Source organism: Rosa chinensis, chromosome 6 (assembly GCF_002994745.2).
Source record: "Rosa chinensis cultivar Old Blush chromosome 6, RchiOBHm-V2, whole genome shotgun sequence".
In the NCBI taxonomy this organism is placed as follows: Eukaryota; Viridiplantae; Streptophyta; class Magnoliopsida; order Rosales; family Rosaceae; genus Rosa; species Rosa chinensis.
The window spans coordinates 60827790-60855395 of NC_037093.1; the positions used below are offsets into that span (position 1 = coordinate 60827790).

General features: G+C 39.0%; 5 protein-coding genes across 12 annotated transcripts; 3 read left to right on the forward strand and 2 right to left on the reverse strand.

Moving 5' to 3' along the window:
* The first annotated feature begins 5694 nt into the window (after positions 1–5694).
* On the forward strand, positions 5695–6460 carry LOC112173326 (60S ribosomal protein L39-1). The gene is made up of 3 exons (XM_024310940.2): positions 5695–5803; positions 5924–6027; positions 6122–6460. Exons 1-3 carry the CDS (start codon positions 5801–5803, stop codon positions 6168–6170), a joined length of 156 nt encoding a protein of 51 aa, XP_024166708.1. The 5' UTR covers positions 5695–5800; the 3' UTR covers positions 6171–6460.
* A 2266-nt stretch (positions 6461–8726) lies between these two features.
* On the forward strand, positions 8727–12552 carry LOC112173781 (aspartate aminotransferase, chloroplastic). Of its 2 annotated transcripts, XM_024311461.2 has the most exons (12): positions 8727–8894; positions 9045–9123; positions 9319–9372; positions 9551–9745; positions 9869–9907; positions 9986–10075; positions 10181–10289; positions 10371–10480; positions 10692–10835; positions 11063–11229; positions 11479–11743; positions 12160–12552. In XM_024311461.2, the coding sequence occupies exons 2-12, from the start codon at positions 9052–9054 to the stop codon at positions 12289–12291; spliced, it is 1377 nt and encodes a 458-aa protein (XP_024167229.1). In that variant the 5' UTR covers positions 8727–8894; positions 9045–9051; the 3' UTR covers positions 12292–12552. The 2 variants fall into 2 exon arrangements, with proteins under 2 accessions (XP_024167229.1, XP_040364877.1); XM_040508943.1 differs by lacking the exons at positions 8727–8894; positions 9045–9123 and adding an exon at positions 9159–9227.
* Positions 12553–12863: 311 nt separating this feature from the next.
* On the forward strand, positions 12864–14912 carry LOC112174214. Of its 2 annotated transcripts, XM_024311959.2 has the most exons (3): positions 12864–13010; positions 13305–13838; positions 14508–14912. In XM_024311959.2, exons 2-3 carry the CDS (start codon positions 13389–13391, stop codon positions 14664–14666), a joined length of 609 nt encoding a protein of 202 aa, XP_024167727.1. In that variant the 5' UTR covers positions 12864–13010; positions 13305–13388; the 3' UTR covers positions 14667–14912. The 2 variants fall into 2 exon arrangements, with proteins under 2 accessions (XP_024167727.1, XP_024167726.1); XM_024311958.2 differs by lacking the exon at positions 12864–13010 and having other exon boundaries at positions 13017–13838.
* Positions 14913–14953: 41 nt separating this feature from the next.
* LOC112174212 (gamma-tubulin complex component 5) lies at positions 14954–20511 on the reverse strand. 4 transcript variants are annotated; one of them, XM_024311951.2, is made up of 17 exons: positions 20349–20511; positions 20156–20256; positions 19738–20004; positions 19564–19661; positions 19123–19285; positions 18913–19023; positions 17718–18641; positions 17481–17633; positions 17290–17389; positions 17102–17196; positions 16669–16860; positions 16530–16586; positions 16318–16389; positions 16104–16202; positions 15663–15794; positions 15366–15536; positions 14954–15277 (listed from the first exon to the last, which is right to left on the reverse strand). In XM_024311951.2, the coding sequence occupies exons 1-17, from the start codon at positions 20368–20370 to the stop codon at positions 15107–15109; spliced, it is 2928 nt and encodes a 975-aa protein (XP_024167719.1). In that variant the 5' UTR covers positions 20371–20511; the 3' UTR covers positions 14954–15106. The 4 variants fall into 4 exon arrangements, with proteins under 4 accessions (XP_024167719.1, XP_024167717.1, XP_024167716.1 ...); XM_024311949.2 differs by having other exon boundaries at positions 20156–20265; XM_024311948.2 differs by having other exon boundaries at positions 20156–20271; positions 20349–20510.
* A 1385-nt stretch (positions 20512–21896) lies between these two features.
* On the reverse strand, positions 21897–26797 carry LOC112174213 (mitogen-activated protein kinase kinase kinase 5). 3 transcript variants are annotated; one of them, XM_024311957.2, is made up of 11 exons: positions 26508–26792; positions 25658–26267; positions 24784–25521; positions 24597–24684; positions 24044–24106; positions 23784–23947; positions 23443–23518; positions 23155–23214; positions 22942–23067; positions 22650–22853; positions 21897–22463 (listed from the first exon to the last, which is right to left on the reverse strand). In XM_024311957.2, exons 2-11 carry the CDS (start codon positions 26146–26148, stop codon positions 22386–22388), a joined length of 2088 nt encoding a protein of 695 aa, XP_024167725.1. In that variant the 5' UTR covers positions 26149–26267; positions 26508–26792; the 3' UTR covers positions 21897–22385. The 3 variants fall into 3 exon arrangements, with proteins under 3 accessions (XP_024167725.1, XP_024167721.1, XP_024167723.1); XM_024311953.2 differs by having other exon boundaries at positions 25658–26794; XM_024311955.2 differs by having other exon boundaries at positions 22406–22547; positions 25658–26797.
* Positions 26798–27606: the final 809 nt, after the last annotated feature.

Consider the following 27606-nt stretch of genomic DNA (forward strand, 5'->3'; position numbering starts at 1 on the left):
CACTACCCTGTCAGTTTGGTAGTTTCCGAATAATTGAACATGCAGCTTACAAATGTGGTCACTACGTATCTCTATAGTGATCTAGATATGGAATATACATGAAGGTTCATGGTGAACTTCATTTTCCCAAGTCAAGTGGTTCTAAACCACAGAGCGCGTTTACAAAGAGGTTGAAACGCTCGCTAAAATAACTACTTGATTGGGAAGGGATATGCCCACGCGTTTCCATAACAAGTTTCGGATTCCATCGCGGTTCATGTTGGACATGATCTTCATTAGAAGCCCTTAAAGAGTTAAGGGAAACCGCTGAACACTTCAAATCTGAGCTTGAGATGAATGATTATGGGAGAACACGATTATGTCTCAGTTTGGAACTTGAGCATCGTGTCGATAGATGCTTAGGCATTTTGACAAGGTCAAACCTTCAAGCACCCCCATGATCGTCCTTATTCTTGATCCTGAAAAGGATCCTCTTCGTCTGAAGGATGATGACGAAGATGTGCTAGAGGCAGAAGTGCCTTACTTGAGTACGATAGGCACATTATTGTACTTAGCTCAATGCACAGGACCAGACATCTCGTTTACAGTGAACTTGTTGGCTAAGGTGTAGCTCTGCGCCAACGCGACGCCATTTTGATTGGTGTAAAAATATCTTTCAGTACTTGAGATGTACGATTGAAATGGGTTTGTTCTATCCCTACAGACAGAAGATGGATTCGGACCCATCACACACCAGAAACGTCGCCAACGCTGGCCTGCGTTCTCTATCCCCATCCCAAAACGATATAAGTGTTTTGGAAGGTTTTGCTGATGTTGGGTAGCTCTCTGACCCACACAAAGGTCGCTCCCAAATTGGTTAAGTGTTCACTATGGGAAAAGACCGTGATATCTTGGAGGTCTACAGAATAGACCGTAGTCGCTATATCTTTGAACCATGCAGAGATTATTGCTCTTCACGAAGTTGTTCGTGAATGTTTGTAGATTGGATCCATAATCACGCATGTTCGAACAATTGTGGTTTGAATGTTCGAACAATTATGGTTTGAAGTCTACCACAAGATGAGCCTACGAGCATTTAGGATAATGTTGTTCGTTTTGAACAGATGAAGCAAGGCTACATCAAAAGCGACAACACCAAGCATAATCAGCAACAACAGACTCTCCTCAAATACCAAAGTGAACTAGGTTCGATATGAGGATAATGCGGCAGACTCGTTTACTAAGTCATTGCCCAAATCCATGTTCGAGAAACATGTGGCAAGAATTGGCTTGCGAAAATTATCTGAACTCCCATGATCGTAGTCATCAGGGGGAGACGCAGACATAAAGGGGAGATGTCTACATGTTAACCTCGAAACGTGAAGGGTGTGTTGTGCTCTTTTTCCCCTTCGACAGAGGTTATTTTTGTCCCACTGGGTTTTTGTTACTCGGCAAGGTTTTTAACGAGGCAACGAGAGAAGCACCACGTTTGGACAACACAAGGGGGAGTGTTTAAGGATATCTCTATTTGTGTTTGGCCCAAACTCTAGGTTACTTGCTCTAGTGGTAATAAGGTTAAATTAGGAGGATCTAGATTCCTATTCAATGTACGATTACTTTCCTTGTATGATTGACCTAGAATTGGCGCAAGTCAATTCTTGGTCTAGTGGTAAACATGTGGCAAGAATTGGCTTGCGGAAATTATCTGAACTCCCATGATCGTAGTCATCAGGGGGAGACACAGACATCAGGGGGAGATGTCTACATGTTCACCTCGAAACGTGAAGGCTGTGTTGTGCTCTTTTTCCCCTTCGACTGAGGTTGTTTTTGTCCCACTGGATTTTTGTTACTCGGCAAGGTTTTTAACGAGGCAACGAGAGAAGCACCACGTTTGGACAACACAAGGGGGAGTGTTTAAGGATATCTCTATTTGTGTTTGGCCCAAACTCTAGGTTACTTGCTCTAGTGGTAATAGAGTTAAATTAGGAGGATTTAGATTTCTATTCAATGTACGATTACTTTCCTTGTATGATTGAGATTCTATGCGTTGTAATCCTCTATATAAAGAGGCCCCTATTATCAATGAGAAAACACAGCAAATTCCTTTCAATTCTTGTTTCCCTAAAACAACTACAAGTTTTTAAGATGTAAATACATTTTCGGCACAAATATTATAAAATTTGAAATATTAAAAACATATCTATGATTTCAAAAAAAATAAAATAAAATCTATAGCACTCAATTTATACAATTTGAAGCTCTATTTTTTTTTCTTCAAAGAGAAAAAATCATTTTTAGTTTTTCCTCAGTAATCTTGAAAGATTGACTATTTTGTTTGTATTAATCATGAATCCTTTATTGGTTGTTATGAGAAAAGAAACAAAGTATTGTGAAGGGGATTGAACAAGAAGAATCAAATCCCAAGGAGAAGCGTCGTGCGTGTTCTCGATGGCGGAGGCCTTGCAGCGGCGGCGAGGGTTCACTGTGCTGGTGGCCGGAACTTGTTTTGGAGATGGTGTGGGGGTGCCTATAGCAGATGCCAAGCATTGGGCTCTTTGGGCCTTAAATTGGGTTATGAGTTGTTGGTCCAGATTCTGGGGTCCAGAGCTGTCGGCCCTGAGATGGCTTTTTGTTCATGGTTGGAAGTTTGGTTCTTTGTGGGCCGGATATTGGGCTGCAAGGGTCTTGTCCTGGGCTGAGGTTGATTGGAACTTCTCACTTGGGAAGGCTCTGATGAATGAAGACGGAATGGATGGTGATATATCATCACATTCTACCAATAGTTTAGTTTAATTTCTGTTTGGGTCGCAAAAACCAGTGCCTTAGTTGGTTACTTTTAAGTCTTGCTTCGAGGTTTCTTGGTTTTTGTTAGAATAAAGGTGCGTGAATTTACCAAAAGGTGGGTGTACTCGGGATTTTGTGGGATTTCATTCTTCTAGAATAGGTTTTCATGAGATTTTAAGGGATGATTCTTTCTGACGACCCCATAGGAGTGTTTCGTTTTTGTACTGCTTGCTGAATTATAATGAAAGGGCTGACCTATTTCTCTCAAAAAAAGAAGAATCAAATCCCTCAATTTTGTTTATAATTACTTGAGAAGTTATTCCACATAATGTAGAGAAAATTACTGCACATATTCATATTTTGTTTTTGATTTTTGATTTTTTTTGTTAATTTTTGTTTTGTTTTTCTTTTATTTGTGAATTGACCATTTTGTCTTTCTCAAATATTTCAGTTCAAATATTTTTTAATATTTAAGGGATATTTTGGTAAAAATTTTCTGTTTTGGTTGACAAACTCTTTGCTCTATTATAAAGCAAATAGAGTCGCCAGTAGAGCGCTCTTTGCTAGTTGGTGCGTAATTGAATACAATTGTTTTGTAGAGCCTTATGATATTTTTTCAGGTTGTTCTATAGGTGCCTATTGTAATCAACGGTTTAAGCTCAATGTCCTCCCCTTGTATTCGACAGTTTCATTAATCAAGACTTGAGGACAGCTGTACTAGCCTTTTATTCAAAATAAATAAATAATAATAATAGTATAGATATCATATGAAATTGCGAGCTCCTGAATTTTTAGTTCAAAACAATAATTCAATCAAATGTCTCAACCTTAGTTGTTAATTCCTCTAGCCCATGAGATAATTTAATTATATTGAAGCATAAAATGCCGAAGCTTTCACCCTAAATCATCCATATAAATTAGATCTGACACATGAAAGAGGAATTTTTTAAATCCTTCATTCTTCTCCACTGCATGATTATGCAAGTTTCAATTGATTGCCCCTAATAGTCTATTGCCCCTCAATAGACGGGTAATAAACCTCTATTGCCCCTCAATAGACGTCTATTACCCCCCAATAGAACTTTCAGTCGCTAGAATTGGAACAAATTTAGACAAAGAAAATTGTTATTAAAAAAAAGAGAGGAGATTACATCAATTCAAAACGTCTATTGCCCCCCAATAGACGTCTATTGTCCCCCAATAGAACTTTATATTTACCTTTTTTTTCTTTCAGTCTTAGCCTTCTCCCCTATTTTACCAAAACTTAAGGTTTAGAATATCCACTTACATATCAATTCAAAACATCTCTTGCCCCCCCCCCCCCCCCCCAATAGAACTTCATTTTTACCTTTTTTTCTTTCAGTCTAAGCCTTCTCCCTTATTTTACCAAAACTTAAGGTTTAGAATATCCATTTACATATTAAGCATAATGTACATGAAATACCTTAATTAAGGCTGCAACATATATATGCTCATAATTTCACATAAGCAAAAAAGAAGGCTAATTATCTTTAGATTTCTTAGCCCTTAGCAAGCAATTTGGTCCATTTTTTTTTTGTAAGTGGAAAAAAAACTAGAAACTGAAAAAAAAAGAAGAAGCCAAATCGACATTCCAGCTCGGTCAACGATTCCAGCACCGCCGGCGCTTTTCTCTTCCATCGTCAAATCTGCAGCATCAATTACCACCAGTAAGGCTTGGGTTGTAATTCCAGTTTAGCATCGATTACCACCACAGGGACTGCCTGTGATACGGGTTGGGATTCCCGATTTGTAGTCGGAGATCTCCTTCCGTTGCCGATTCGTGCACATGTTCCCGGCGGCACCTGCTTCTTCCTCAAGAACGACAGCAACAGAAGCGAGCTAGGCTCAGACGACATTGCGAAAGCTGGCACCGGATTTGTGCCATGTATTTCTAGCGTTTCCCCTCCACCGTCAACGGAACGGAGGCGATATGAGAGAGAGAGAGAGAGAGAGAGATAGTTCGGGTGAGAGAGAGGAGAGAGAGTTCGCGTCAGAGAGGAGAGAGAGGTAAGAGATGAGTGGTATGAATTGTAATTTATTAATTAAGCTGAGGGTAAACTTGTCTTTTTATATTAAATTGGGTAGCTGGGAATAAAAATCTGTTACTGGGGTAAGTGGGATAATTTTATCTAATTTTGGGGCTTTGGGTCAAGGACCCAAGGTTAAAACACCAGATAAAGTAGATGAGATCATGAGAAGAGAGGATAAGTCTCAATGGAAATTAATTGTGGGAGAGAAAGAGAGAAAGATCGAAAGAGAGGAGAAGAGTTTGTGGATCTATCTGCTTAAAAGTAAAAAAATAAAAATAAATCACTGTCTCTAATTCTAGGGCGGGTTGTTTTCAGGAAACAAGGAAAACATCAAAAAGTCATTTCTCATATTTATTCATAGTTCCTGAATTGTTTCCTAAAATTTGTTTTCCCTGTTTTTCAAATTTAATGCACCGAACGGATATTACATAAGTTTTTGAATTCGTAAAATAAAAACCAGTATCGCAAAATGATACCGAACGAGCCCTAAATTTTTCGTAACTCAATTCCAATATATCACTATTGTTGTGTAGGCTTTAAACTATAAAATGCTTACTTTTGAGCTTGTGACCATTTTCAATATAGTGATATAAGTGTTTTACTTATAGGTGAATGATAATTAATCTAGCTAAAAACTCAAAGACAACCAGTTGTTATGCATAGAAATAGATGTCAAGAATTTCTTACGTCCTTTCTCAATTATGCAACAATAACGATGTACCGCAAAGTAAAAAGTAAATTGAAACTTATTTCCACCGACACGGTTTCTAAGGAAGTAAGGTCTTGCAATAGGCCCAAACAGCTGGGCTGGGCCTTTGAACCACCTTAGCATTTCAGTCGGTTTTGGGCTGCAGCACCCTTACCTATATTAAAGGGCCAAACCTTCTCCAAGAGCTAGTTGTTATTAGGGTTTCTGGCTTTCTGCCGTTCTCTCTCCTCTCAACCGTCGCCGCGGAGCAGCCAAGCCAAGGAAGAAGAAGATCAAGATGGTCTGTTCCTCTCTTACTCTTCTCTGTTCTCTCTCTCTCTCTTATTCATATATTTTGCTTCAATCTTAGTATAGAGTTAATTTGAGTGTGAATCCGAAATGGGTTTTACCTTATACGCAGCCTTCACACAAGTCCTTAATCATCAAGAAGAAGCTTGGCAAGAAGATGAGGCAGAACAGGCCCATCCCTCACTGGATCCGTCTCAGGACTGACAACAAAATCAGGTCCCAAATGCTCCTTCTTCTTGTTTTCAAGTAATTATGTTGTCAGCTTCTCAGATGCTTAAAAGTTGTTGTCCATTTTGGTTTTGTGTTTCAGGTACAATGCTAAGCGCAGGCACTGGCGCCGCACCAAGCTCGGGTTCTGAGGTTCTTCGCCCCAATTCTCAATGGCATCTTTCAATTTTGATAGGGGTTTTAGATTTGATGTTTATTGCTTAGTATATGTAAGAACTCTTAAGAGTCTATCTTTCTGTCTCCGGACGTGTGTTTTTTCACGAATCCTTTATTAACTTCTGGTGATGTTCAGAATTTTTATGTTTTCTGATTTGGTTCTTAACACTTATGATACCATGTTTGATGCTTTAATCCACATGGGTTTTGTTAAAGCTTGATTCTAGAAGCCATTAGCCTGAATTTGATCAGGTTGAGATGTCAAGTTGATGCAAATGCTCTTCAATTTCTGTCTTTCTCTTCTCTGTGCTCAATGTTCATATATTTGTTGTGTTGATCTTTGTACAAGTATGGAAATCTGAGATGGGTTTGGTATTCAGCTTAGGGGTGTGAAAACACCTGCGCATAAATGTGTGAGCTTTCCTGGCTCAACTGATTATGCAGAGTTATACCGAGCTTAGACTATGAGATTGCAACTTACACATAAGATGCACAGGATCAGCATTTGTTGTGGAAATACCACAATGGTATTATTCTCTAATTTTCTTTCTGAACAACTGCATCCTCTATATGTGGAGGGGATACTTTCCGCATTTTGATTCAGTCTTCTATGGAAGAAGTTGGCGATTGTGGAACCTGAATTTGAATCATTGAACAACTTTCTGAAAGGATAGTGGACTTGCGTAGAATCAATTGGATATGACTCCTGAGTTTGCAATGATATTAAATATGCCTCGATAGTGAGGTCCAAATCTGCCAAATTTTGGAATTTGGTCTTTCCGGGTACTCTAGATCTCCACATATATTGTTGTACATCACTAGGCATCCATGCCAAAAACGTATGTGCCGATAATCCATTACCGAGTTTTGACAACTAATAAACTTCATGCAAGGGAGGCTAATGATGCGGCCATGTAATGCGTACGCTGATATAGGTGAGGCTAATGGTGGATGTGTCTAATGAGGTAAGAGCATCTCCCGCAGATGTGTTAAAAATTTTGGGAAGTTTGACAGATGAGGTGGCATTTGACAATTTTACTATATTTACCCTCCAATCCATTAGTTAAAATAAATATATTTTTTTATTAACTTTATGAATATTTTATTAATCACAAAATGCACCATCTCCATCTCCTCCTTCTATTTCTCTTCTTCTCATCCTCCTTTTTCTCCTCCTGATCTCTATCTTTCTCGTGCTTCATCATCTCTATCCAAACCCCATGACTCATTCTTCTGCTCAAATCCAGCTGCTCAATACAATCACATAAACATCCAAATCTATGAAATCTGGCCCTTGAATTCTAAGATAGTGCAACAACCCCTTTCATCTTCTTCATCAGATCGATCACAGAGAGACTATTACAGAAAACCCAGAAGCCAAAAACGAAGAATTATAGGGAGATCGATCACATAAACATCCAAATCTATGAAATCTGGCCCTTGAATTCTAAGATAGAGCAACAACCCCTTTCATCTTCTTCATCAGATCGATCACAGAGGGACTATTACAGAAAACCCAGAAGCCAAAAACGAAGAATTATAGGGAGAGGAATGGGTGTGAGACATTTCTTGCTTTCTTATTTTATCTGTGAAACTTGGGCTAAGACTATAAGTTTTGCTTCATTTTGGGTACTGGATATGATGAAAGAGAGGGATGAGAAAGAATCAGAGAGGAGTGAAAAATAATTTTAAAAGAAGATCTGGGATTAATCTAGGATTTTGATGTTGTAGAGGTTGTTCCTTTCTCTCTTTACCTGTTTTGATTAATTTGGGATTTTGATGTTTTGTGAGATGTGGGAATTAGGAAGAGAGAGACCAGAAGGAAAGAGGGAGAAGAAGAGAGAGTTTTGCTTTGGTCGATCTGGGTAGGAAGAAGAATAGAAGAGAGAGACGCGAAAGAAAGAGAGAGAAGGATAAAGAAACAATAAAAAAAGAAAAGACAGTTTGGTTTTAATCTGTCATCCACGGTGGAAATGGCATATGGGTTGGAGAGTAATTTCTTTAGTCATTTATAGCTGTTGGGCTGCCATGTGGATTTTAACATATCCACTGGAGATGGTCGATGTATATGTTTAGTGAGGCTAGTGATCAGCATGTCCACTGCGGCTAACAAGGCGCGTTAAACAAACACACAGAAATATGTTATGTTTTGCCAAAATCGTGTATTTATTTTCACCAAAATGTACTAGTAAATATTGAATTTTAAACAATTCTAAAACAATCTAAAATTGTAAACATATAGAAATGAGTGGTAGACACGTCTGGTATTTTTTCTTTTCTTTTCACAATTTCACATGTTGCACAAGAGAAAAATGGTTAGGGACTCATGGGTACGAGTCGTATGACATACTGGTAAGTGGTAAGGTAATGAGAAACAAGTTTTGTTAGTGCGCACCGGTAAGGCAAAAACAATGGGCCTCCATCCAGTCAGCCCAAACAGATCTGCTTGCAAAGTTGGCTACACGGATATCACAACCACCTCCTTACCCGTAAAATATAAAGATATAAAGACTAGACGCTGATAGTGATACTGATAGGCTCTGCCATTTCGCAACAAAACCACTCTAGTTGAAATTGAAAACCACTAGCAGTAGCACATTCATTCACTCACTACATAAAAAAAAAGAAAAAGAAAACAGGAAGATCGCCTGAGCGTCAGCGTTGTGTTCATCGCCTTGTTTATCTCTCTCGCTTTCCCGGTGAGTTTCACTAAACATTCGCATTTTAACTTGATCGTTATCTCATTCCATATCCTCTCTGTTAATTTGGATCGCATGATTTTTAAAAACTCTTGGCTAGCTAGATCACGTAATTAACAGTTTCCATTAAATCAATTTTCGAGCACACAGAATTGAGATGGCTTCAACCATGCTGTCCCTGGCTTCTGTCTCTCCGTCATCTTCCATATCTATCCATGACACTCACAAGGTTATCTCTCATCTCATTTTCAATTCATAATTGTGATTTTTTGATCCTGTTGTTTCCATCTTTTTCGTTGTTTGTTTGCTGAGAAAACGCTCAATTGAGGACTGGTAATCTTCTGACAGAATAATCCTTTCAACATTTTATTCCCTTTCTCCCAAATCTAATCAATGCGTGTTTGTTATACTTATACTTGAACAGGGGAAGATCAAGCTTGGCAGTTTGGAGAGAAGCAATCTATTTCTAAAGACCGAGGTATGTCTTTGTTTTCCGCAACTTAACAATGTAATCAAGTTCTGAGCACTTACTAGATATTTGATCTTGTTTTCTGTACTGCTTTCTATTTCGATCTTCTTTATACTAGGCAGACGATTGATTTACATTAATGTTTTGTTTTTAAACCCGAGTTCTCTCTGTTGTTCCTTGTCTGTAGCCTGTTGGTCGGGTATCTATGGTTGCTGCTGTGAATACTTCTCGATTTGACGGTGTGACCATGGCCCCACCTGATCCTATTCTTGGAGTTTCTGAAGCATTCAAAGCTAGCACAAATGAGAAGAAGCTCAACCTTGGAGTTGGGGCATACCGCACAGAAGAACTCCAGCCATATGTGCTTACTGTTGTTAAGAAGGTCAGATTCTTATCCCTAATGAAATAAAGGAAAAGCCAGTAGATCTGCTTCTTCTTGTTCAATTTCAGGCATCTCTTCACCCTCATATATTGACCTACATTGAAACACCATTTTATTTTGTAGGCAGAGAATCTTATGCTTCAAAGGGGGGAAAACAAAGAGGTAAATATCCTTGATACTCTATAACTGACCTCAAGTTTTCTTACGTTTTACTAACTGTAATTCAATTGCAATATTTAGTACCTCCCGATTGAAGGTTTGGCAGCATTCAACCAAGCAACTGCAGAGTTATTATTTGGAGCAGACAACCCAGTAATAAAGGAGCAAAGGGTCCGTGAGATATGAAAAAATTGTGCATCTTGTGAGATAAATTGTGTTGTATTTTTTTGATTTTTTGACCTTATCTTCGTCGTTTAATGTCTGGTTTTCTTGAAGGTCGCAACTGTTCAAGGTCTCTCAGGAACTGGTTCTCTTCGTCTTGCTGCAGCTTTTATAGAACGATATTTTCCTGGAGCCAAAGCTTTAATATCATCTCCGACCTGGGGTGTGTGTTATCACTCCTATATCCTTATTTGACTTGTCTCAAAAATACTAATTTCTCCTAGCTAACAAAATTTTGCTGCAGGTAATCACAAGAATATTTTTAATGACGCTGGAGTTCCCTGGTCTGAGTACCGATACTATGATCCAAAAACGGTTGGTTTGGACTTTGAGGGGATGATAGCGGACATAAAGGTAAAGATATTGCCCAGGAATTTGTGTATGCATGATCATTACAGTGTAGCTTTAGATCCTAGGAATTGTTGTGCTCATTGATCACCATCCTTATCTTGAGAAGACATGTTTGCAACTTTGCAAGAACTCTATCATTATAAACTTATTTCGCTCACTACTGAATTGCTAATATGGAAATACTATTTAATTTGTACCACATTCTATCTTCCAGGCAGCACCTGAAGGATCCTTTGTGTTGCTTCATGGCTGTGCTCACAATCCTACTGGCATAGATCCAACCCCTGACCAGTGGGAAAAAATTGCTGATGTCATTCAAGAGAAAAACCATATCCCCTTTTTTGATGTTGCATACCAGGTAAACACTACTGGTTGAAGGCAAGCTATAAAGTTTTTGTTTCATAAGTGGGTTGGGTTATAAATATTTAATGATTCATTGAATTGAAAATGATTGTTATATATTGGTTATGAATTTCTTTGGTGCTAAATTAGTCATCTTGTCATTGTACAGTTTCATTTAAAGAGGCGTAACTTATCAGTAGTTACTTTAGATTTTAATATTTGAACTTTGTAAATTTACTTTAGGGATTTGCTAGTGGAAGCTTGGATGCTGATGCTGCATCTGTCAGATTGTTTGCCGCACGTGGTATGGAGCTCCTGGTTGCTCAGTCGTACAGTAAAAACCTTGGTCTCTATGCTGAAAGAATTGGAGCAATTAATGTTGTCTTGACCTCATCTGATACAGCAGTAAGGTCCGTAGAAAGTATACTACAGATGTTAATATTATCATATACGATTACCATCAATGGCATAAGAATTACTGCATGGGCCTTGGCTAAAGGTGCAAGGCTGGAGTAGATTTAGGTTCAAGTCCTTTGTAAAACAAACAGAAGTTTGGCTATTTGAGTCTCATCTTACATGGCAGATGGAATACCATATTCAACTTGACTCATACCCAAAGTAATTTAGGGTTTGCTAATAATTTAGCTTTATGTATTCAGGGTAAAGAGTCAACTGAAGAGGCTTGCTCGACCTATGTACTCAAACCCGCCTATTCACGGGGCTAAGATCGTGGCCAATATTGTTGGGGATCCGACACTTTTCAGTGAGTGGAAAGCAGAGATGGAAATGATGGCTGGAAGAATAAAGAATGTGAGACAAAAACTATTCGATAGCCTGTGCGCAAAAGATAAGAGTGGAAAGGATTGGTCATTTATACTCAAGCAGATTGGCATGTTTTCATTCACAGGCTTGAACAAAACTCAGGTAATGGCTTAGTTCTAGACTAAAAATCTAAGCTTACAGGCCTTAGGTCTTAATTATCTTGATATGATTTTCTTGGTTCTTGTCATTATAGCTGTTCTGCGTAGTTTATATATGTAGTCTTTAGTATTATAGTCAATAATCAACAGGGGCTGTCCTATTGTAGGCGAAACTGATTGTCGTAAAATTTCTTCTAGACTAATGCACCAAAGCTCTTCCCTTTTTCAATTCGTCTTGAACTTGATTTCCATATGAGCATCCTCCATGGTATCATGCAAGTACCAGTGTACTACATGAACTCATGTGACTCTAGTCTGCAAAAGTGTGTAGAGTTTTGAAAGTTACACTACTGCATGCAACAATTTTCTGCAGTGTTCCAAGATTAATATCTGATTTCCTTCTCCCTTTTGTCTGGTCAGACTGAGAATATGACAAACAAGTGGCATGTATTCATGACAAAGGACGGAAGAATATCCCTGGCTGGATTGAATTTGGCGAAATGTGAATACCTTTCAGATGCCATCATTGATTCGTACCACAATGTGAGTTGAAGTATATTGGTTAGCTGCTACACAAGTTTGAAGCAGACGCTCAGAAATTTTTGGTCTCATATATTTAGACAGTTACTATAACTTTGTTGCGATCTTACCTGTTTGTAAGATCTTTCATGTTTGTAGAGACTAGAGAAGCATCTCCCGAGACAGGGATCGTGTAATAATATGTTCACATGGGATTCATACGGTAAACACAACAATTTCTGTAATAAAAGAACATATTTGTGTACAAGGAACTGAATTCCTGTAAATGAAGAACAAACACAAAACTCTTATATTGCGTAAGAGAACTATAAGAAAAGGACAATCTCCAGAGTCATTTAGTAATGCATAGCACAATTCGTAGGCAAAAATAAAACGACGGAATTTCTTTAGTAAAAGTTATTATCTAAAATTTATTTTTAATAAATTTAATCGATGAATTTTCTTCGGCAAAAGTTAAATCTAAGAGAAACTGAAACGGACCATATTTCATCGATTTTAAAATGGCCAAATTCAACCGATAGTGAAAGTGATAGCTTAAAATTAAACCAGCCCATGACAATTTGCTGAGCCCAATACAACCCAAAGTCCCAAACCAAGCAGATACACGACCAAAGTAAAAGAAGCACCTCCGACGCATCAAGGGTAGTACACCTTCTCTCTCTCTCTCTCTCTCTCTCTCTCTCGCGGCAACACTTTGAGAATGTTGTGTCGTTCGCAGCCAAGCCATTGAGGTACTTTGACTCATAAACTTTCACAGTTCTCTGTTAACTGATTTCCCCAAGTTCTTATTTTAGGGGTTTTGCTTTCTATCATCAGCTAGATTATTAGATAAAAGCACCAGAAAAATCTTATCTAGTTTTGATTTAACTCGGATTATGAAGCCGGAATTGCAAAAACACATGGAACAAACTTAAATGCTTAACCTTGATTTCAAGTATTTTTTTTCACGAGTAAAACTGAAATTCATCAAGGGGTAGCAAACTGACCTGTGTTCCTCATATGTTCTATTCCATCCTGAACTGTAGCCTGTAGGGTTTGAAATTGGAGTGAACAAAACAGTGTACTTGGGTGGTTGCCTAATTCAAGAAACTGAAATTTAGAGAGCAAAAATGAGCTCTATACCCAAACAGCCTTTGTTCTGCCTAAAATGGCCATGGGACATGAACCAGACTCCTCAGACTAATACTCCTAGTGTTTGCTCCTTTGAGGGCCCTTGGATATTCAAATCTATGCAAAGTCTTGGGTCTGTTGCGTTCAATTTTGTCCAGTCAGTTTCCAAGTCACGGTCTTCGTTAGTCAATCATTTTAAGCCCTTGCAGTTTGATGCAAGAACCAACCAAAGTAAGAGTCTGAGTCCTGAAGAGCAGGCGGAGGCAGAGCATAGAGCATTCGCCTCCGCATTGGCAAGCAATAAAGAGGCTACAATGCTTGAGTTTTACTCGCCCAAATGCAGGCTGTGCAGTTCTTTACTTAATTCTGTGGTGGAGGTTGAGCGTAGGAACTCAGACTGGCTTAACATTGTTATGGCAGATGCAGAGAATGACAAATGGCTACCCGAGGTACTGTACATCCTTAAAATTTTGTATATCCAATTATGTGCATTTGCTTTTTTGAGGTTCTGATTAATTGATGTAATAGTAGCCTGATCTGGTAGAATTTGCTCAGTGTATTCTGGTCTTCTGGGGGAGTATTGCAATGCCTGTAATATGTTGTTGCTTGGAAGCTAGTATGTCTTGCCAAGGAATTGCTCTGCAAATTACATTAATCATGCTAGATTTCAAACGAAATATCTTCAAAGCTCATCTTGGCGTGGTGGTTCTGATTTCTCTAATTTCTTTTCAAATTACTATTATTATTAAATTTCTGTTTTTTAAGGTGGCTGGTAGATCACTGTAGGTTTGGGTTGAAAGCAGTTATGCTGCGAGTTCGGGTATTATATATTACCTTTTGCTGTTTTGGGGCCTTTCATAGATATTCATAGTCGTGTTAGCGGTCTAAGGTGTTGAACTAGAGCGTGAGAGCTGCTGATATTGAATCATCTGTTTGTAGTTAGTATAAACCGTTTTATGTTCGTGGTGCTGCTTCCTTTTTATATGGTGTCTTCCATTTTGTTTCTAAATTCTTGGAGTGAGTTGTTCTCTTTAACTCCAACCCTCCAAGTTCAGTCTACTTGAAGTAAACATAGTATAATTTTCTGTCTGATTAGTTTTCTCTTGTTGTCATTGCAGCTCCTTCATTACGACATTAGATATGTACCTTGCTTTGTATTACTGGACAAGAAGGGGAGGGCACTGGCAAAGACTGGTATTCCAAATAGTCGACTACATGTATTAGCAGGTCTCTCTCATCTTCTGAAGATGAAGTGTCCTAGCAAAAGAACAACCTAATCGACATTTGAAGCATTTTCTTCCAGTCTAAACCAGTCCTCAGGAGTAGATTTTGTTTTTCTGATTTGATTCCGAACTTGCAAGATAGATTCCTTTTGTTCATACTTTATAAGATAAAAGACTCCACTTAATTCTTTCATCAATATGCAACTATGGATTTGCAAAAGTAGATCCCCATTTCTGTACAGATATACAGTTGAGTTGGAGGGTAAATGCTTGATTATTATGGTATAATATACATTGCTACTTCCCTCGAGTATATGTGCAGGACTAACAGAACTGTCAAGTTTTAGATTAGAATTTTTTTTATGCCCATCTTGTATGTTAATTTGACTGCATCCGAGTATACCATATGATACAACCATCTCAAAAGGGAAGCTGTTTACTTCAGACACTGTACTTCATGAACTATGAAAGGAACAAAGATTATCATACTGTCATCAGTCTGTTCTACCTAAAAAAGCTTTTCCCGGTCTAGAAGCAACATTTTCAGAGCTTGGGAGAGTCCTTAAGTTTCCAGTATCTGACATGTAAAAGTGGTTGTAGTTGATCCTAGTAACCAAATCTGCTAAATGAGGGAAGTGTCCTACATTGAGTTTGAAGGAGAGAACCTGCATAATCAGAGGATGCAGCAAAACCACGTTAGATGCAAATTTTAACAGTTGAATCTCAAACAGAATCCTTGGAAGAGAAACTTACTCTGAGCAGAAAAGCGATGCAATCATCGAACTGTTTCTCAATACGTTCGACTTCCATTTCACATTTGGCCTTGATTGCAGAAACTGCTCCACCACTAAGTGTCAGCTGTATAGAGTAAAAGTCCAATGCTAATCCCAAAATGTTGTTTATCCTGGTTGCAATGAGAGCCCACTGATACAAGAGAGTAAATTACCACAATCAGTTTTGTCGCCGCCTAAAAGGATCTTATTCCAAGGTTTTGTTTTTTTGAACAATATTAAAAGGGATCATAAGCTCTCAAAGTAAGACAACACCCACCAGCTTATCTGGAACTACAAAGCACTGTCGCTGAATTGACAACAAGTACGACTCATGTACTTCAATGACTTCATCCAGAGAACGAGCGGCTGCCATACCTTCACAAAGTTCACGCCATGCATTGTGATACACCTGCTTACAAAGCACTAGTTAGTGATCTAACAACTCCATACTCTTGTTATTAGCCAATACACACCACACAATATATAAAAAGATAATAGAAAGGTTGTAGATAATGTTAAAAGGAGTATGATGCTTGAGTTATAAAACAAATTTCACATTATATGGTGGCAGTAAAGAATACGAGTCACAGACACTGGTAGAATTGGACTGACAAAAAAAAAATTATGGTACAACCAATTCACTATGAAAACAATTTTATAATAAATACAGAAGAAAAGGAAAACAACAGGGAAAAAAGGGAAGAAAAAAAAAACTTACTCTGTCCATCACATACTGGTGAAACGCATCCACAAAATGGAGAAGTTTCTGCTCCACTAACCAGTGATGCTTAAAGCTGTTCGCTGCCCTGCCTCTACCCTGCATGTATCGAAGTCATTAAGACAAGGAGATGATCACTGTTAGCCTTCAAATCAGACATGTTTGGTGGTTCAGGAACAAAACTAAATTGTACTTGTATGCTAGAAAAGCTAACCTTCCACATCCATCTTCGAGCTTTATCCAGTACAAACTTTGCTCGCTTGACCTTCAGCAAGAATCCCATGACCTGCATCAAATTTAGAAGAATCAGAGATTAACTTTAGTGGACAAGGCAGGACCCAGTTGTAGCCACAATGAAGAAGAGATCTTTAGTAGAAATCAAATCATGAGATGGAAAGCTTGATGAAAACCATGATATGAAATTACTTGGTTATATTTCTTGATCGCTTCTGCATTTGCAATAAGTTCGAGTGGCCAAGAGACCTGACAATCAAAACATACAAACATTTAGAGTGGTTGCAATGGGCTATATGATGAAAAACGAATATCATAACCATGAGTGTACCTTGTATGTAAACTGTAGTAGATCAAGTCCATCCATTCCAAAGCTGTTAGCACGACTTTTTCGAGGAGTTGAGGGAAGGGACGCCATACTAGGCTGCTCATTGCTATTCAAATCTTGATTTTTGGTGAGGGATACAATCAATGAATCAGGAACACTTAGTAGCACACCATCAGCAGAGTTTCTTATAGATTCCTGCGTGAATAACAGAGATACTGTGTCATGAATAGGAAGAGAAGGGAAGTAGGCCGCCCATAGCATAATCTAAAACATGAAGAGAAAACAAAAGCTAAAAGTATTTGGTGGCACAAAGTTTAGATAAAACCCAACTGAATTAGAATACTTTTTATAAAACCAGATTAAGATATGACCATCCACTTGTGATCAGAGGCCCAAAAGGTATGCACAATGCTACAGTGAATAAAGTAAACCATACCTGCAATATAGTGTTTAACTCGAAATCATCATCCCATGTTTCTCCTTTATCCAGCTTATTGAAAATTATGGTCAAGAAGTGCTGTAGTAGATCACCTAAAGATAGTGAGGACTAGCAAACATGTCAAGTATTCTGAGAGGCCTGTTGATAGACCAGGATATTAGAGATTCAACATATAAGATTGATACCTGACCCTAACAAGTAAATAGCACGCAACACTGCCAGTTCATCCATCAACTTCCAATCATTCATCAATTTCGACAATACATGCCTGCCAATACAATCCACCTACAATAGAAAATAATTTTCAAACTATCACATCACAAGGACTAACCACAACTAAAATTTCAAGTTCTGTCAATGGGCTTGTGCTTTTCACCTGCTTCTGAATGTAGGCAGTAAGACATTCCTGCACTATAACCACGGGAAGTGGAGTACTTCTCGGTTCAAAATACTGAATCCAAGTAAGAACTCTAGATGGAAGGGTGCTATTTTTCTGGAAAGGTAAGAGCTCTGACATGCGGAGATCATCCTGTTGTGAAGGAATAACAATCAATTACACACCTAAACAATGTTATATAATCACATTTGCTCATAGACTATCCATCAGCAATACCTCAAAAGAAGGAAGAAGAGTGGGAAAAGGAAACAACATTTGTAACATTTTTGAGTCGTCTTGTGAACGAATATGTTCGGATTCACCAAACTGAAAACCAAATGTATAGTTGGTTCCTTTGGCCGAAGAAGTTGATCCACTACCATTGCCAAATATAGCCGCTCGTAGAACTTCATCATTTAAAGGGGGCAGGCTAAAATTTCTAGATAAGTTCAAGGTTTTCCATGCATCCCCATTCTTAGAAAGGATTTTTTGGCAGACTGTTGTAACTGGATTTTCTTGACAGAAGGATCTTGAAAGGGGACATTTGTCTACCAAATCTGAAAACATACTCTCTTCTTTCGCACCAGGGAATGCTTTTCCATCCGCATGTGGAGAGTTGGTTTCAATCAATCTTTTTTCCAACAGCGTATCAACCAAGAACTTACACCAAGGTTTTTCTGAGCTTCTTACTGACTCAATCACACCATCATCACTTTCCGGTTTTTGTTTACTTGCAATAGACTGAAAGATATGATCGCCATGTCCTACAAGACCTGCTAATGACACGCAAAAAACTTCTGACAAAGTTAAACCTGCAATGCTCTCCCCACGGTGAACACCTTTATTCGAACTGCCAAAACCATCAATCGCACAGTAATTTCCTTCACCTAAAGAAGTCATAGGAATATGCCGGATCAGCTGTAATGATTTTCCAGCAGAAACGATCGACTTAGCTATGTCCTTAATAAACAACGGACATGAGATGGATTCCCTCTGACCCACTCCCCTTTTGTCATTTATTACAGATGCACGGTCACTGGCAAGAGATGGAGCAGCGCGCCCAACGTCTAAGATTTGACCCCGCACTTGCCTCAATAGATAGCTCTTCTCCCAGAAGTCAGCCTTATCAACTGAAACTGCTCTATTGGGATAGAAGAACATCTGCAAGGGCAGGAACGACCAGGAAAGTGTTCAGCGAGAATACACACACACACACACACACAGAGTATGCAAATATACTGCCTTTACAAACTGTATGAGAAACTATAACCACAACAACTGATTTGCAACATAGATATATGAAATTTTACCCAGCACATACTTGCAGGATACAAAAAAATCATAAACAGAACTGACATCCAAGATCTCTTATACTGCTTAAAGAGCTAGTACCTAAATAAACTGCTGCAAACTTGTGGCACATAGAGATTACCTCCTCATAGGGATCATCAAGTGTTCCTTCAAAAAGCCAAGAATCAAGACCCTCAATGTATGGCAATATACTTCCAATAAATAAATGAAGTAACATCTGGTAATCTTCGTCCTGAAATAGACACGAATTCCAAATTTGGATTGCATTAGCAGGTGAAAGATGATTAATAAACTAGAAAACATAACACTGTACAAAAGATGCTGTCACAACCTCACCACCTCGGACGAGGCATACTTCATCTAGTTTCTTGTAAAGAGAGTCAAGGACATGAAGAGTCAACTCAGCAGCAGAAAGAGAAGGATCGGACTCAAAATACACTTGGGGAATGGTGCAATGCACTATTTGCAACAGAGACTCCGCACCTGAGCACAGACTAAAATCAATAAATTGTCATCAGTGATATCCATTGCATGAAGATATCGACAGAAGTGTGTATCAAGCAGTTGATGGCATGTATGGCCAAGACAGTGACCTAAAAATGAAGAAAAAAAGAGAGGAAGAAGACAAAGAAAAAAACAATGAAACATAAAACTTTCCTAATCCTGGTAAGTTTTCAAGAGGAAAAATGTTGCCACAGAACGAGGAGCAAAACTGCAACAACCACTGACATTGCTAATTCTAATAAGGCTTTGAAGCTAACATCTTACAAACCTGGATAGGGAGCTGGCCAATCCCAACAATGTAGGAGTCGTTCCATTGTCATCTTTGCTTACCCGCACTTCCTCCTTTAAAGCAATATCACGCCACCTCTATCCAAGCAGAAACGGGACTCGTAAATAAGTAATAATGACAACCAGAAGTATGAATGGCAATGGCAACAAATACCTTAAGCCATGCAGAAACAGAACACACAAAAGCCCTCAAAGTAGGAGGAGGAGGTAATCTCGCAGATTTCTCGACTTTGTTGACCACAATTTCTATGAGTTGCAAGCAAGTTGCAGCATACATAAACTGACTGACAATGGCGTGAAGACTTGTATGGGAGAGGTGATTAACATATATCCCAGTTTTGGCTTGAAAAGAGTTTCCATTATGATCCCAATAAAATAGTGAACTGGAATATCCTTGTAACATTTGTAACACACTCCGAACCTTGAAAGAAAATAAACAAATCCAAAAAAAAAAAAAAAAAGAAATTAAATCTTTCGAACATTCATCGAGCAGTGAACTGACTCACTCAATCTCGTTAGCCAAAACAGTAAAATTGGAAAGGGTAAAACAACAAAAGGATGAGATTAATTACCAAATCGAGTTCATTGGTTCTCAGGGAGGAGACTGGTGTTGCGAAATGGAGGCCGTGGGAGAAAACGCCGTAGATCTTGTTGATTAGAGCTTGAGAAACTTCTGCATTCCCTGCATCTGCAGAATAAAGGATGATGATATCTAAAAATCATCATGGAAATTAGAAACTGATTCAAAGAAAGATGGAGGAGTACCGTAGCAGAGAGGCTTCCCCATCTCGAACAATTTGACCCTTGTTAGCGTGCCAGTAATACCACTTCTTCGGCCTACTGACCAGAAAATGGAGATGATGGCCGTCCAATTTCATTCACCAAAACATGGGGCTAAATACGTAATAATGTCTTCCCACAAAGATAAAACCAATATATACCAATTTTCAATTCTTTTGAATCGGAGAAAATAAAATAAATAGACTAATTTGAAAGGGAAGCGCGCAAATTTAAAGGCAAACACTGTCGTTTTCATTTTCTGGATTTTTTTTTTTTTTTTTGAAATAAAATCATGTGGATGTCTATAGCTCAGGCGCTAGGAGGTGGTTAGCCGTCTTGATTAATTTAGGTGGAGTCTAAGTTCGTCAGGTTTTTTAATTTAATATATTTTTTTTGTCATCAAATGCTTAAAGCTGACTTTTTATTTATATGTACTCAATATATACGGTTTCAATCAATTATACACTAATTTATATGTTGTATTGTAAAATTAAATAAAATAAACATCTACCTAGGCACCCGCTTAAATTTCACTTAAAAGCTAGGTCCCTCCCCACTGCTCGCATACTGTTTGTGAATTTTTAAAACGTTGATCAAGTATACATTTATTAATTGCCTCTCTTCACAGTTCATACTAAGAGTGAGGAAATTATATTTTTGTTTCATGTGCATTCATGCATAACCCTAACCACTGAATTCCATCAAGCTTTTTCTTCCATAAGCAAATTGCTTATACCTCGTGTGAAGGACATCAATTCTAGGATGTGAGCAAGTAGGAGATTGTTGAAATAGCAAATGGCAAGGTCTCCTTGAATAGACACATTCATCCATTCACACGAGGACCATTCACACTGGGGAAGCAAGTCTAGTTGGCAAATAACTAGACTGCAACATTAGCAATATGACTAACAATTAAGTTCAGCAACATACATATAATCAGTGGGAATTTTTATCATAAAAAGCACATAATAGAACTAGCTGAGAAGAGCCAGAACAATGAGTTGAGGGGTTTCATTGGAAGCTCCATTTAACGCTGAAGCAGAGCTCTGAAAGAATCCCACATCGAAAAATATAAGCTAACTCGGTATGCTTATATTGAGCTGACTTGGCTGGGAAGATCACCCTGGGGTGTGGGGCGAGAAATGACACGTGGAATGATACCCTAAACCCGCCACTCTGTCCTTGTTAAAGGGCAGAGCACCAAACCATTGGGGTCGTTTCCCGATGTTTCCCTCGTGTGGTTAAACAAAGAAACGTTGATGCCGCGCGTGTCATTTCCCACGTGGAAAACCCCTCGAGAGGTTTGCAGGTGGTGCTGCTCGCCGGTTCAGGCGGTACGCGGTTACTGGTTTCCTCGCCTCTCCTGCACCCCCACAACATTTTTTTCTTTTTCTTTTCTGCAATGGAAGGTCAGCAAGTATAAGCCTATATAACCTCAACCGCAAGCAGCTTCAAAGTTCAAACTAATCTGAACAATCTAGTTTCTACAGAGGTAAATAGAAGCTATAAAGCAGGATAAGCGTTGATCACGAGTTCAATTTGAAATAATGATTGGTCTGTAATCGAGATTAACATTTGCCAAAAAAGTTAAGTTTCTTTTGAGAGAGCCGATACAAATCAATATTTACAGATTAATATGATGACTACATCCGTCTATGTGCACATTTATCCGCTTTCTTCCTACAGAATACAGATCCTACTCGTCAAATCAGTTATCTTCTTGAGGATGATCTATGAACCCTGCCGTGTTAGTTGAAAATTCTCAACTTGATCATAGTCATGTAACCACCTGCTTCCAAATCTAAATCCTACTGCATGCTGATAAAATAGGCAATGGAAATCTCAAATCAGCTGCCCGATGCATTTCATCCAGAACCATCAACCATGATTGCTCTATAGCAAAGAGCAAAAGGATGGTGATTCAAAACACGCAGACGAGCAATGCAGGATGCTTTAATTTGAAGAAGGGCTGCAGTTATGGATATGGATGCATGATCTTCAAGGATCAGGTTCTTTGACCTCTCAATTAGAAGTGCGTGGATAGACCAGCATTCGACCAAGTTTTTGCTTAATATGGTCCGTCGGGCTATTCAATTTATCCTACAATAGTGCACCCAAGCAGCATATCAAAACCAGTATTGTAAATACTTTGTCACCACTTTCATGCTTTCCTTTTAAAATTTACTGTATAGACCATTAGGAAAATGTGTCAATTAATGTAGTTCAGTACTTATCATATTGTTTGCATTTATTGTAAATTGAAACAAAAGATAAATTAGTCCTTACCATTACCATAGAAAAAGCCCGAGTATAAGATGAGACATTTTGATCATTTGAATTTCGTACAAAAGGATGATCAAGTAGCTTCTTAGCTGATGGCCTCTCTGCGGGGTTCCTTTTGAAGCACAAACTGAGGAATTCCTTTCCTTCTGCAGATAATTTTTCTGGTATATCCGGGGTTCTGTGCAGAACCTTGAACATAGCTTGTGGCTGACACAAAGAACACAAGATGATGTTAATAAAACCACAAAGATAGTTGCTCAAAAACAGTAAGTTGTGCTACAAATTTGAAACTTACCCCTTCAAATTCACTCCAAGGCGGTTTTCCATTGAACATCTCGATGATGGTACAACCCAAGCTCCATATATCAACAGCCAAAGCAAGATTAGGATCACCATCATTCTGTATCACAGCCTTTATGACCTGCACAACAAACAAATAAGGCTTCTACTATGTACAGTGTGAACAGACCAAATACAGAAACGTAGAAGATAACAGTGATGAAATTACCTCAGGAGCCATCCAGTATGGGCTGCCCTTCAAAGAAAGATTGTATGAATGCGCACCAAGCTGAAACAAAAAGGTAAATTATATAAAAACACAGAAAAGTAATGCAAAAAAGGGAATGTAAATAGGAATAAAACAGAAAAGGACCTCAATATAACGTCACATTACAGGGAACCACACAAACATCAACTAAAATTATTCAACGATGAATTTCTCAAGATACTATGCCTCTCAGAAAATGCAACACAAGTTTAGTGGTAAAAAATATGCTTTATGGAATTAAGTACTCACATGTTTTGCCATCCCAAAATCGGCAAGTTTGACAACACCTGATGCATCAACGAGCAAATTTGCACCTTTAATATCCCTGGCACAGTCATCAGAACTTCAATCAATAAAGAAACAAGTTTAACAAAGAATGCAATATGATTCTGCAAACTTCCTGACTTCCCATTTTGACCACACACACAACTGAGAAGATATCAGAATTCTCTACATTTCACCTAGCATAACACTTTCCCAAAGGTTAAACTTATGTCATTATTTGTCATTTATTAACATGACTCTTTTTAGATTAGTGATATTAGAACATTGCTGGTATCCAAGCACTACCACTCAACCATTATTGTCACCTGTGAATTGTCTTCGTGTCATGCAAAAAAGCCAACCCACGGAGGATATGGCGGGTAAAATTGCGGATTACGGATTCAGTCATAGCTCCAATATGGTCTCGGACATATTTATTTATTGATCCGGGGTGAACATATTCTAAATATATGTAGAAATGATCATCAATCTGCAGAGCAGAAACGTTATTTCCAAACTCAGTCAACTTGTACAGATTAGTCTTCAATAATATGTAGAACATATAAGTATATAACTTGATACTCACCACTTCACTACCATAGTACTGCACAATATTTGGATGCTTTAGTGTACGGAGGACTTTAATTTCCTGCAAGAGATCACTCGTAAGCACAGTTTCATGTAGACTTGTAGAGCATATTAAAGACCAATGGAAGAGCTACGATCAATATGGAATTCCCAATGGGTTAGTTGAGCATAGCTGAAGTAAAGATTCAGCACATATCTCAATCTGTGTGCAATGATTAGTAGTGGCAAGATGGACTCAGGTTCCTACACAGTAATGCTGATCACGGTGCAAGAATGGTATGTATGGAACTTGAAAAAGAACCACATAACTAGTATGCTGGTTTTGAAATTGCGCTCACACACACACACTAATCACCATTCCTTTCCTATGATTGATTGCCTAATTGAAGATTCCCTAATTGAAAGAGAAAAGTGACCCGATCTGTATACATGACTAAACATCCCTAATTCAAGCAATTTAGGTGGTTTATATAAACCTAAGGGTAGATAACAATAAATAAATGCAACTGCCATGTGAATTAAAGAAGCAATAAAGGGATGCAGAAAAGGACCTGCTCCAATTGCTTTATACTTTCTGCAGATTTAGGATCATCAGGAATGAGATCAACTTCCTTCATTGCACACAAGGCCCCAGTTCCTCTGCAATATATTTAGAGGAAGTAATCAGCAGAAGAAAATAACGGTCATTGCAGAACAAAGTCCAGAAAACCCAGTACAAAACTTGTAGGACCAGCATACCGGTTGGTTGCAAGATAAACACTACCAAAGGTACCCCGTCCGATAAGTTTCCCCTTCTGCCATTGACCTTTCATTGATGATACGGTTCCTAAATTATTTTGATGCATAGTGATAGAGGGCGGCTGTGCTGGCACTGCGGCTCCAGGAGGCAGAGGCAACGGGTGAGCATTGGCAAGACTACTCTCATAGTTTGAAGCATTGGGGCTGAAGCGTGGACTTCGAGGCGTAGGGCTATGGAGTGGAGAATGAGTGGGACTGAGTGTAGGCTTGTTTGGTGACAAAAACGAGGGAAAGGTAGCACCATCCTGAAATTGATCTTGATGAGTCATGAAAAAAGGAAAAGGATCCCCAGTGGTTGATCGGCGCGGGCTAACCGCAGGACTTGAGAGAACACTGGTTGGAGCACTCCTGCTCAAGTTGTAAGTTTCACGTTCAAAGTTAGCCTCCGGTGACACTGCCATTCCCATTCCCCTGTTATAATAGTTGCCAGCGACATGTGACTGACAAGGCAAAAAATCCACTGTGTTTGATCTTTGTGGGCTAACAGGATGATGACTTGAGCTAAAAACAGTCTGTGGAGCACTCCTAGTAGTCCTAGATTGAACATTCAAACCCAAATGGAAATTAAAACCCCCACTCCCAACCCCACCCCCGCAGGAATTTTTTACATCTCGGCATCGGTTCTTGGAAGATTTCGCCGGTGATGATGAGCTTGTGGCAGCTTGATCGACGCTCTTCCTGATAGTTGGTTCAGTTCAAATCAAGCTTCTCAGTGTAACATTTTAACAACCGCCACGAAAAAAAAAACAACACAAAAAAGGAATGATTTCTGAAAATGGAAATAACAATAGGAAGATAAAGGGAAATTAGTTACCTGCCGACCACAGGGCTGAAGAAGTTGTTATCTTTAGAGACGCAGTCGGGTCTCCGGTTGTTCTCCGGAAGCGGCAAGGGTTGTGGGCCTTGAGGCCCAGCAACGAAAGAAGAGGAGCATGACTTTCGGGCCGAGTCACCGACCGAAGACCGAGAACATGGGGCCGACTCGCCACCGGGAGAGCGTGAATTTGGGTTTGACTCGCCACACGGAGAGCGTGATCTACGGGTCGAATATTCAGGCGAGGTGGGCGATGAGCGAGACTTCTCCGGGACCCCGTAAGAGTCGAGATCCTCGGGGCTCGTGAGGTAACGCAGCCTCCTCTGGCGCGTGAGCCGCCGTGGGCTGTTAACATCACTGCCGCTTCTGTTGATCCCGGGTCTCACAGCTGAGACAGAGGAGGAGGAGGAGGAAGCAGGAGTAGAAGGTGACGATGTAAAAAAGGTTCGTTTTTGATGAGATTGAGATGGAGCAGAAGAAGAAGAAGGCATTAGGTGATTGGGAAAGGTTGAAGAAGAAGGTTGTGGAAGTGGTAGGCGGTGGCAACTGGTGGTGCTGGTGCTGCTGTGGGTGTTGTTGAAGCCGTCGGTTGAAAATGTCAGAATGCCCCCTTCAAATATATCAAAATGAGTCATTGATGGGGAAAGAGCTACGCTGTTTCTTGCTTATTTAAAATGGTTTACTTTACTCGTAGTTTAATCAATAATAATTCAAACATGTTGAATTGTTTGCGGTCAATACTCTGTTGGGGGTAAGACCTGGGAATTGAAACCTCAGCGCAATGCTCATCATCTTCTTCCTTCCTAAACCTAAGCCTTGAGAGACTGACCTGAGTGATAAAACTTGTTACCTGTTTGAGATCTTGATGATGAAAGGAGATTGGAGAGGTCGAAGTCAGCCAGTGAGGAATGGGCGCGTGTCTCTCGTCCTTGTTGCTGTGTGTTTACAATGTCAATGCATGAGACGACCTTCTGGTTCTTCGTATTATTTTCTTGAAACCAAACATTAAAGAAAAAAGAGATAGTTTAAAGGCAGAAAAAAAAAATTAGTGTTGACGAAATCTATGCTGCGCCGTGTGCGTACTGCAAGGCGTTCGTGGGCTGGAGTGGAGACTTTGTCAATGGAGGGAGGGAGGGAGAGAGAGAGAGAGAGAGAGAGAGAGAGCAGCAACACTACCAGTCTTATTGATACCGTGTTAACTGTTGTATATCTCCTAAATTCCTAACACAGTTTTGGGGGTATAACATGGTGGAGATTTGGGGGTTGGGACACAATGTGCTACTGCACCTTAATCGATCTCATCAAGGTCGTCGTCAATCTCAACGCCCACCCAGCGAGCGAGGCGTGAATATTCTCAGTCAATTTTTTCTCTTTTTTTCTTTTCTCCACTACCATCCTTGTTTAAGAATTCTTAAACACTTTTTAACAAGGAATAGTTCGCTTTTAAGAATTCTTTAACAATATTGGTTATATTTAAGTTGTTGAAGGATATCGACATTATGTGTGCCTCTACAAACTAGAATTTAAAGTTGTAATAGGAGAAGATTCTAGGTATTCAATGTATTCGGATTCTTTTTTTCTTTTCTCCACTACCATCCTTGTTTAAGAATTCTTAAACACTTTTTAACAAGGAATAGTTCGCTTTTAAGAATTCTTTAACAGTACTGGTTATATTTAAGTTGTTGAAGGATATCGACATTATGTGTGCCTCTACAAACTAGGGTTTAAAGTTGTAATAGGAGAAGATTCTAGGTATTCAATGTATTCGGATTCTATTACATTTTATGTACGTTGTAACTCCCTATATAAGGGCTCCTATTATCAATAATAAACACACAATTCCAATTCTCCTACAACACGTTATCTGCACGAGTTCTAATCCTAGCTCAAAAGAAAAAAAACCTAAAAACTCTCTCTCACAAAAATCTGCCGCAGCCCTCCTTACCCAC

Excerpts from the sequence above, each read along its gene's own strand:
- LOC112173326 (XM_024310940.2), top strand. Across the intron at positions 6,028-6,121 it reads AGGACTGACAACAAAATCAG|GTACAATGCTAAGCGCAGGC; the intron begins GTCCCAAATGCT and ends TTTGTGTTTCAG.
- LOC112173781 (XM_024311461.2), top strand. The coding sequence starts at position 9,052 with ATGGCTTCAACCATGCTGTCCCTGGCTTCTGTCTCTCCGTCATCTTCC. Across the intron at positions 9,908-9,985 it reads AAAGGGGGGAAAACAAAGAG|TACCTCCCGATTGAAGGTTT; the intron begins GTAAATATCCTT and ends TGCAATATTTAG. Across the intron at positions 10,290-10,370 it reads AATATCATCTCCGACCTGGG|GTAATCACAAGAATATTTTT; the intron begins GTGTGTGTTATC and ends ATTTTGCTGCAG.
- LOC112174214 (XM_024311959.2), top strand. The coding sequence starts at position 13,389 with ATGAGCTCTATACCCAAACAGCCTTTGTTCTGCCTAAAATGGCCATGG. Across the intron at positions 13,839-14,507 it reads ATGACAAATGGCTACCCGAG|CTCCTTCATTACGACATTAG; the intron begins GTACTGTACATC and ends TTGTCATTGCAG.
- LOC112174212 (XM_024311948.2), bottom strand. The coding sequence starts at position 20,370 with ATGGGGAAGCCTCTCTGCTACG. Across the intron at positions 19,024-19,122 it reads GCCTCGTCCGAGGTGGTGAG|GACGAAGATTACCAGATGTT; the intron begins GTTGTGACAGCA and ends TGTCTATTTCAG. Across the intron at positions 15,278-15,365 it reads GCATCGCTTTTCTGCTCAGA|GTTCTCTCCTTCAAACTCAA; the intron begins GTAAGTTTCTCT and ends CTGATTATGCAG.
- LOC112174213 (XM_024311953.2), bottom strand. The coding sequence starts at position 26,292 with ATGACTCATTTTGATATATTTGAAGGGGGCATTCTGACATTTTCAACC. Across the intron at positions 23,519-23,783 it reads GACACGAAGACAATTCACAG|GGATATTAAAGGTGCAAATT; the intron begins GTGACAATAATG and ends TGACTGTGCCAG. Across the intron at positions 23,215-23,442 it reads ATTTTGGGATGGCAAAACAT|CTTGGTGCGCATTCATACAA; the intron begins GTGAGTACTTAA and ends TTTTTGTTTCAG.